Source organism: Protopterus annectens, chromosome 17.part0 (genome assembly GCF_019279795.1).
Source record: "Protopterus annectens isolate FY-2018-M chromosome 17.part0, PAN1.0, whole genome shotgun sequence".
In the NCBI taxonomy this organism is placed as follows: Eukaryota; Metazoa; Chordata; order Ceratodontiformes; family Protopteridae; genus Protopterus; species Protopterus annectens.
This window is the reverse complement of record NC_056751.1, coordinates 375,739,759-375,749,736: the sequence shown is the minus strand read 5'-3', so window position 1 is coordinate 375,749,736 and position 9,978 is coordinate 375,739,759. Positions and strand designations below refer to the sequence as shown.

Sequence of the window (9,978 nt, the reverse complement as noted above, 5' to 3'; positions counted from 1 at the left end):
ATTTGTAGATCTACAGGACACTTTGCCAGATGTATATGTGCTGAGACATAGTGCAGTTTGTGAACCACCACTACATCAGCAGATGCCACTTAAACACAACATGACTGCATTATACTAAACATCTGCCACTCACCTTTGAAGTAAAATTCTGGAAATGTGGTGTCACTGGACCTTCCCTGTATGCAGAGCACAATAGAAGCATGGCATAAGAGACTCTATGCATTGTTTGGAAAATCACTGTGAAGCCTGACAGTCCTCCTCAGCATACTCCAGTAAGAACAGAACACCTTGAATGATAATAGAAAAGTGTCCCTCCACATCAACAAGAAGGAACATTTTACTATAAGACTGTCACATTTTTAAGTGTTGGAGAGTCAAATGGAATTTTCTAAAACCCTGGTTTTCATTGTGCAGTGAGTCAACACTACCATATATAGCTGATCTCAGCAATGTGTACATGAGCATGACTCACTGCCCATACAGATATATACTGAAGCACTACATATATACTCACAGGACTATATAAATAAATAAAATCTGTAGCCCCTATATCCCTACAAACATTGCCCCCCTTTATTTATCTGCTTTACATGTGCGTCTATAACTCCACTTCAAAGACTGATTTTGTGCCACATCTGATATCAATGCATTATATAATAAAAAGGCAAAACATAAATGCCTCATTTACATATTAGAGTACTTAAGATGGTACCGTCCATGAAACAGCAACACATTTCTCATGATGCGAGCAATGAAAGTTGTGTCATGTGTTACAAAGTTCCACTTCCATCAAGGACTGCCTTAACAGCCTTAAAGTTTTTCTAGGTAATTTCACCTCAAGCAGCACTACTCAGCTTTATTGGCAGCATTTTTAGAGTGCTTCACTTAAAGACAAACACACCTTTACTCATACATCCCTGTAGGACATGAACCCGAGGTGTCATCCACGGGTGTGAACAATCCCAGTATATCCAGGCGGAATGAACAATTGCTGAGGTGCACAGTATTAATGGGAAATGTCCCGTACATCTTCACAAACAGCAAATCCTTCAACAAATATACAGTGTCTCTCAGCTTTATTGCTGTAAAATGTTTTTGCATTTTTATATTTTCAGTAAGATAATATCCAGACTGTTGACCTGGTTTTCTGGGACACTTTGTAACTTGCATTAGTGCTTCAGCACCACCAGGCACATCTTTAAAATCTGATGGCTTGGCGCCATGTTGTCAGTGCACCCATTTTACTTTGGCAGTATGTATTATGAGGTTGGTGCCCATGACATTACAACAGAATTTCTTGTGTGTAATGTGTGAGTGAGAGTGTTTTTTCTATGATAGACTGATGTGCGCTCTATAAAGGGTTTCAATGCCTCAAGCCCATTTCCTGTTGGGATATGATCTGATGTCCCTGAACACAGAAAATGATAAAGCACGTTATTAAAAATGGTGGAAATGATGAATAAATAACTGCAAGTGCAATCTTTACATGTATAATAAACTATCTTGCTTCCATTTCTTATGTAGCAATGATATATTAAGAAGATACTGTCCAATGCATCTGAGTATGAGAATGCAAACTAACTTGAGGGACAGGACAAAAAAGAAACAGACACACACAAGGGTGAACAGGAAAACACAACTATAAAGACAGCAATAAGTAAATGACTGACTAAATGAATCAGTAGATATCTTGCTCTTGCCACACACAGGTGTATATCTATCACATATGTTGGATCTGGTTCACCATGCTTCCAACTGACATTATCGTTAAGTCTTCTTTATAACTAAGCAGGCATGATATGCCAGTGCTGTAATATCTCAAGTGCACACATAAAATAGGAGCCAGTATGTCTGAAAGGAGGAAAGATTTGCAGCACTGAAGCCTATTTTTAAAGATGAAGAAGAGATCCATGTCTCTCTTTTCCTCTACCTGATGGTGGCAACTGAATGGCCTTAAGTGGGATTAAGTCAGCCTAGCAACCCCTCCTCTGCTAACTTCAGGCAGTGATAACATACTAAAGCTATGAGGGTGTTGCCTCAACCCAGCAATATTAGGCAAACTGGAGTCAACATTACACAGGAATTCAAGAAGCATTTAAGCTGAAGATATGGTCAAAAGTGCCAGTTCAAATGATGCAATCAATCCTTTTGGTTTCCCATACAGAAAATGACATCGTACTTCTCTACCATAATCCACAGCACTGTGGAGGCACCCGTAACTTCCCAAAGTTTCCAATATATGTGACTCTCCCTACTAGAATAGTTAGTCTTCCAGATATTTTGTGGCTTCTGCTGTCTGTGCCACATGGAGCCAATAGCTTCTCTTAACTCAGTTCTTGTAGTGCAAGTAAAGGAGACAGCTGTCTGTAGTTAACCGCATGAACTATGCAACACTGGACAGACAACATGGTCATCGTCCTGCTGAACACAGGCACATGAACTTGGTGTGAAGCCACATGTCTAACTAAGAAACTAAGTTTGTGCAAATGCCCAACTGGCTTGCTTAGCCTACCTTTATACAGTGGCACATTGAATATTTTAGTGATAATCACAAGAGTGTAATTTCATATAAGGTAAGAGAAAAGACATTTCGGTTGTTACCGGTGGTCCCTTGTGGAGTGACCAGTGTGGAGAACAAGCACTCCAAATGTGCGATAAATTTCCACAAATTAAAGTACAGTAGGTGAGCTTCAAAATGATAAATGGGATACTTAAACACAAGTCCCCTCGAAATAAGATTAAAATGTTTGGTTTCACTTCATCTATATTAGAGATGTATGTATTCGATAAGAGTAGGAATTTTGCTTCTTATTTATCATTTTCTGACTACTGCGGTGGTGGAGCTGCGGTAGCGTTGTCGCCTCACAGTAAGACGTTGTCCTGTTCGATTCTCAGCTAGAGCGTCTTCTGTGTGGAGACATGCATGAATGGGCGTACCTTCATTGAAGGTTGTGTGGCAGGGCCGGCAACTCGGCACATAAAAATCTACTGCCAATCATTAGCGGACCGGAGTTCTGCTGTGGTGACCCCTAACCGGGAAAAGCCGAAAAACACAACAACATTTATCATTTTCTGACTCCTACTATATAAATAAGTCTGAATATTTGACATGATTTAAGATATAAAATAACCATCGTCAGTATAGGGATTAAACATGTTTAGCACCATGGGCCTCAGGAATATTAAACAGTCAAGCTTTTGTTCAAAGGAAGATGGCATTTGATAAGGCAAGGCAAACACCCTACAGTTTTTTAACTAAATGCTGTCAAAACTGTTTTAATTAGACATTTTGAAACAAGTTTTTTTTTTTTTTTTTTTTTGGATTCAGTGTCAGCAGGAAACACCAGATTTCATATAATTGTATATGCCCACATGAATAAGAGACAAGACATGGTATGAAAGCATGGAAAGATGGATAGTAATGTTCCAGTTACTTAATATTCTGCAAAGAACTTTTATTCAGAGTTGAGTTTTTCTAGAACTATATGAAAAAAAAATCAATTGTTTTCTGTAAGTACATCTCAGAAAATATGACCAGGACCATCATAAAATCAAAAAGTATATACACTGTAGAAAAAATACATGCCATAAAATGTGTCAAAAGATTAGTATAAAGGCACAGCAAAGACAGCATACAAGTTACAGGATGAATTGTGTATAACAGTATTGTTACATGTGGCTTCAAAACACCGAACAAGATTAAACTCGATTACCCATCTGTTCTTCTTGTAGAGCTTTTTTACTGATGAAGACATTAATATAGTGAAGAAATTTCAACAGTACGTTGAGGATAACTGGAATAAGTGTGACATGGTAGCCATTATTCTGTTTATCGTTGCTGTCACCTGCAGGTCAGTATCCATGACTGTTGTACAGTATATGCAGCCAACATTGTCAAACAAAAATGATGGAATGACTCTTTTCAAAAGTAAGAAAATGCTCACAGAATTTGCAATAAGCTAGCTGACAAAGAACATTATCAAATAGTATGTTGTGGTTATCGTATCCGATTCTTTTAGTAGCAGTGAAAACATCATCAAATCAGAATAAAGGACAGAAGTGTTCTGTAACTTTACTGTAATCGGTAGGCATTTCTCAAAAGAAAGCATTGTTTTTGTCATCTTTCTAATAATCTGTCACTTACATTGGAGAAAAACATGTTTATTTTAAAAAGAAGATTAAACTTGTGGTGCATGTAAACATCAAGTCATTTGCTGTCAACATGACAACTATATTGACTGACAGTAAATCCTTGTAGGGTCACCGGTCAGATGATGCCTCTTAGTGAGTGAATGAGTGTCTCTGTGTGCCTATTAGCACATGCACAGGTGTTCCCCTGTGGCTGGTGTGTGTGTGTTTGTGTGTGTTATGTACATATAGAGAGAGAAACTATAAAACTTTACAATAAAGGATTATTTGTTCCATTTGAGCATTTTAGTTCAGTTTACCCCCCCCCCGGGCGGCTACGGTGGTGCAGCGGTTAGCATTGACACCTCACAGCAAGAGGTTCTCCGGTTTGATTCTCGACTGGGGTGCCTTCTGCCCGGAGTCTGCATGTCCTACCTGTGGTCGCGTGGGTTTCCTCCGGGTGCTCTGGTTTCCTCCCACATCCCAAAGACATGCAGTAGGTGGATTGGACACTCTAAATTGGCCCTAGGTGTGAGTATGTGCTTGTGTGTGCCTTCCGTGGAAGGTTGGACGCCAGGCTGGCAACTCGACACTGTAAAACTCCTCTGCCAATCATGAGCGGACAGATGATCTGCTGTGGTGACCCCTAACCGGGAAAAGCCGAAAGAAGAAGAAAAAGTTCAGTTTACCCCCCCCCCTCCACTAATAAAAATATTATAAGTTTGTTTTAGTCAACAACCAGGACCCCAAAACTGTGCACTGTAGTGATGCAAGATATTGTGTAACAGTGTAGATTAGGACCTTTTCTCCTTTTCCTCATTGATCTGCAGAGAATATTTTCATTGTTGTTGTTCTGTCTGAGGTTTCAGCTGTTTCCCATCCAGCTCTTGGTTTGGTATTCTTGCTTCCTCTGAAATGACTTTTGGCAGTGGGTTTCTAACTGTGGAAGCTCTCTATAGCACTTTTTCCCTGTATGCCTCTGTCTAATCAGTGGCCTAGCCTGTTTGGAACTGATTGAACACCTCTGAAATGTTTGTCAGCCCATCGTGGGGGGATTGCTTCACTGGTTTCTGCTGCCTTGGAGGGATTGATGCATTTCTTAATAGACCCAAAAATGCTGATGCTAAATCTCTTTGATTGCTGGGAGCAACTTCATCTTGTTTTCTTTGAGAAGATGTATGTCATTTGTCTTTTCTGTTTGCTTTTTTGTTATTACTGTAGTTAACTCACATATCTTTCTTCAACTGCACTATTCAAAAAGAAACAAATTATACCTTACAACCCACTGGCTATGTCCTTGTACTAACCCTGACTAAGATTTCTCTTCCTGTTATCCTAGGTTATAGCACCAATTTACTACTCACTTTATAGCCACTTTAAGACCACTACCCTCTAAGTTAGATTTATTATACCCTTGAAGGACTGTATGGTTATTTCACTGCCTTATAGCTAAGTTCTCCCAGTCTTGTTTATAACTATTCTATTCTCCTGTGCCGTATTTATAACTTTCTTTTGGGAATCTCCCACATCCTTCTGAATACTCTTTTCTTCTTCTACTATTGTTTGGTCAACAAAAAGGGGTTTTCTATTCTATTTGCTATTATCTATCATGAGTGCTAAGTTACCATGTAACACCTGTTGTGTCTGACAAGTGAACTGTAACTGAAGTTGTAATGTTTTGTTTGTTCTTGTTTTTTATGTGGAGCTTTTCTCCCCGGGCCTCTACTGAAAATGGACATATAACCAGTTAGACTAGCCCAGTCAACAAATGTAAAATAAATAAAATTAATCACATAAGCTACCCAGTTCAAGTCTGGGCACTGCCTGCCAAGCTGCTCAGTAAACAGTTAGAAAAGATTTTTTTAAATTAGACTAAGAACACTTTAAAACAGGGGATTCCAGTATTCCAAGATGGCTGCACATTGAGTAACAGCTTAATTTCAGCTACACTCATTTGCTCACCCAGTATTCCTGACAGAGTACTCTGGAGGCATTTTTTAAAGTCTGCCAACTCATTACAATCCACAAACATATGTTCCCAGGTACTTCTTTCTTCTCCATTATAACTCCAACATTTGCCATTTACCTAAGAAAAATTATTTGTAGTCTTTATAGGGTATAAAAGAATCTATAAAAACACTAAAAAATCCTACGTCTTCTAGATTTTGTTGCATATTTGAGAGCCATAAATATGTCCTCCTATTGTCTCTTTGCGAATTGCATAGCTCTTCTCTCTACGCAGTCGTTTCTGATCTTGTCTGTTTGATTCCTATAGTTACTAGTTACGGTGCAGTATTTTATATGCCCTACTAATTATCCTTTTTTAATAGCCAATTCTGTTCTACATTCAATTAAAACTCTTCCAATCCAGGTCTTTCATTTAGGATTCCCTTGTCCCTTTCTTTTTGTCTGTACTCTGATATCAGTCCCTGATAGGGAAGGCAATCACTAGCCTGCAATTCAAATGCCTCTTGACTTCTTCCGATTCTATTACCGTTCCCTCTATAATTCCTTAATAGGTCAAATGTTTAATCTATCAGCTAAGTGTTTTTTTAAACAAAAAAAATCTTTATTAAATTATCAAGTATGGCACAGGCAACCATACATTTATATAAATGAAAACAAACCATACTGATATAATTTTAGTTGCAAACATAATATATCACAAACCATGTTGACATAATTGTAGTTGTAAACATTATACATCACTTATAATCTATCCAGTCAATTGTCAAACATTACTTAGCTCATTATACATCATTTATAATCTATCCAATTGTCAGTCAAAAATTACTTAGCTCTTTCAAATCCTGCCTTCTTTTAAACCTCATTCCTCCTCTGCATGTATTGTTCCCACAATTCCCATTTTTTTCCTATGTAATTCGCTCCTACCCTTTTCTAAAGGTCCCAATTCCAGGTGTTTTATCTCTGTTACTATATTCACTACTTCTAGTAAAGTTGGTTTAGACTTTGATTTCCCTCTAGTAATTGCTTTTTTTGGCAGCCACCATAATTAGACTCAGCAAGGACTTACTATGCCTAGGCAATTCTGATTCTGTATCATAGTTCAAAAAATAATTTCCTTACTGATACCAGTTTGCTCACCCAATATCTCTAACAGAACAGTCTGCAGGGAATCTTAAAAGTCTGCCAACTCATTACACTCCCAGAAATCTGTTCCTGGTTATCTCTTTCCTCCCCATCACACCTCCAACATTTGCTGTCTACCTGAGGAAAATTCTTCTTGGGATATAAAATATCTATGTAAACACTTCCAATCAATTGCTTACCTAATCTGTTTTAACCTCCTCTGATTGATTCCTATAGTTATCATGCAATATTTTGTATGCTCTACTAATTATTCTTTTTTTAACACAAGCTTCTGTTCTAGATTCTACTAAAAACTCTACCAGTTCTGGTCTTTTGCTTAGGATCCTCTATTTCTTTCTCTTGTCTGTACTGTGATTTCAGTCCTTGATAAGGAAGACAATCTCTATCCTGCAGTCAAAATAAATTATTGGCCTTTTCCCATTCTACTACTTTTCCCTCTATAATTATTTGCTCTAAATATATTGTCTATTTTACCAATTTTCTCCAATACATTCCAGCCCCCTCTTTCCTATTGTCTGTAATCTTAATTGTAGTCATCCTTACAGGCAGAATCTCCTTTCTCTATTCCCATGTTGGCTTAGTTCTGAGACTACTTTCTAGTACTTTATAAATATAATATTCTGCATGGTTACTGTTATTCTCCTTATGGGCCTGCATCACAAATCCCAGTCTTTCCCTGTTTTTTGACCTTCCCCTGTTTCCTGTTTCATCATCATCCCTTTCCACTTTGAATTATAGGTTTCTACTTGTGCTATGTATAGGAGCCTTAAATGTGTAGCTCTGAAATACCTCTTCAAATTGGGTAATCCCAGTCCCCCTTGTTCAATTGGAAGAATCAGCTCATCCCACTTGACTCTTGGTGTCTTCCCCTCCCAGATAAAATCCTTCATCTCTTTATTAATTGCTATCCACAACTCATCTGGTTGATAAAAATATGCCTGACCTGTGTATAAAACTAAAGGGACTAAAACATTTTGACTATTCATATCTTGCTATCCATATCCATTTAACAGAGCTTCCTATTTCTTAGTTTTAATATTATCTTTTTAGTCTCTTCCCACATATCCTTAGGTTCCACACCTGAATCCTTTTAATCCATACTCCTAAGTACTTCATTTTAGTATGTCCCCATAAATATGGATACACCAATTTGTGTGTGGGTACATAATTTACAGCTATTGCCTTTATTTTAGCTTCATTAATTTTGTATCCCAAAAAGATTTCAAACTGCCTCAAAATGTTCCACAACACTGAGATGTCCCTTTCTGGTTTTATCAGGTATAAAGTAATATCATCTGCAAATACATCCAGCTTTACTTGACTACCATACTAATTATATCCTTGAATTTCTGAGTCTCTTATTTTTTTGTCAATGTTTTTTAATATAGTGCAAATAACAAAGAAGAAAGAGGAAACTCCCAGCCTGGTTCTTTTGTTCAAATTGAAATTATAAGAGAGGAGTCTACCCACTTTAATCTTGGCCACCAATCCCTCATATATCCTTTTAATCAACCTTATAATTTTATCAGGGGATGCAAATGTTTCCATTGCCTTGCTCATAAACTCCTTGCTTATGCTGTCAAATGCTTTCTCTGCATCAAGACCCACCAACAACAATGGTATTTTCTTGCACTCAGCTTTCCTCTGGATCATCAATGTTCTGTTAATGTTGTCAAATGTTTGCCTCCCCTCCACAAAATCATACTGATCCATGTCTATCAATTGTGGCATCACCTTTGCCATTCTTTTAGCCATTATAGACATAAACACTTTATAGTCATAGTCTAGGATTGAAATGGAGCTGTAAAAAGCTGGATCTGATGGCTCTTTACCCACTTTAGGAATTTCAGCCACCACCACTTTCTTCCAGGAAGTTGGCACTTCTGTTCCTCTTAAATACTGTTAAACAAAACCTTCCAGATCTTTATCAGTTTTTTCCCTCATAGCTTCCAAACTTCCACAGGAATGCCATTTATTCCTGGAGCCTTTCCTGTTGATTGGTTATACATCACCATTTTTATCTCATCTCCTCCTATCTTATTAGTAATTGAGCCTCATCTACCTCTAACCTTGCCATCTTTAATTCTTCCATTAACATTTCCATTTTTACCTTTTCTTGATCTTTATATTTCTCTGCTTTATACAGACTTTCATAAAACTACCGAAAATATTTCTAGTACCTCTACAGGATCTCTTTTTATCTTCCTTTTTATAGGCCCCCCCAAGCTTGGCAACAACCCTTTCTATTTTTTGTTGCCTGAGGCTTTGCATTAAAAGTTTTTTGTGCTCTGGCATTATTCTCAAAAAACAGTTGCTTAACAGCAATCTTTCTAAACTCATGCACATTATTGAGATAATCCTTTATTTTCTGCTTAGTACTCTGCAATTGCTCCTCTTCTTGTTTTGTGACATCCCCCCATTCTGCAATACTTTAACATTTTTCAGACCCTCTAAGTAATTCTTATTGCTTGTTATCCATCCCTTTTTTTATTTCCACCCTATTTTTAAACTCCACTTTAATTTTATTCCACTCCCTAGCTATATTTTCAGAAGAAATTTATGTCTTCTTTAATAACTCCTGAATGCTTTCCACTACCCATTCCTTAAATTCTTTTCTTTTCAACAGAGAGGTGGGAAAGCACCAGTGTCTCATTTTTATTTCATTACCCTGTGCTTTTATTTAGTTATTATTGATGTGTGATCTGAAACAGTTATTGGATGCGTATCAAAACTTTCTAT

The 9,978-nt window shown here is 37.5% G+C and overlaps 1 protein-coding gene across 1 annotated transcript in view; it reads left to right on the top strand.

Moving 5' to 3' along the window:
- The window catches only part of TRPM5 (transient receptor potential cation channel subfamily M member 5), a 749,498-nt gene that overhangs the window by 543,660 nt on the left and 195,860 nt on the right, over positions 1 to 9,978 (top strand). Inside the window, exon 17 of the mRNA XM_044058928.1 lies at positions 3,733 to 3,851. Coding sequence (XP_043914863.1) covers positions 3,733 to 3,851 — 119 coding nt within the window. The remainder of the gene's footprint in view (positions 1 to 3,732; positions 3,852 to 9,978) is intronic.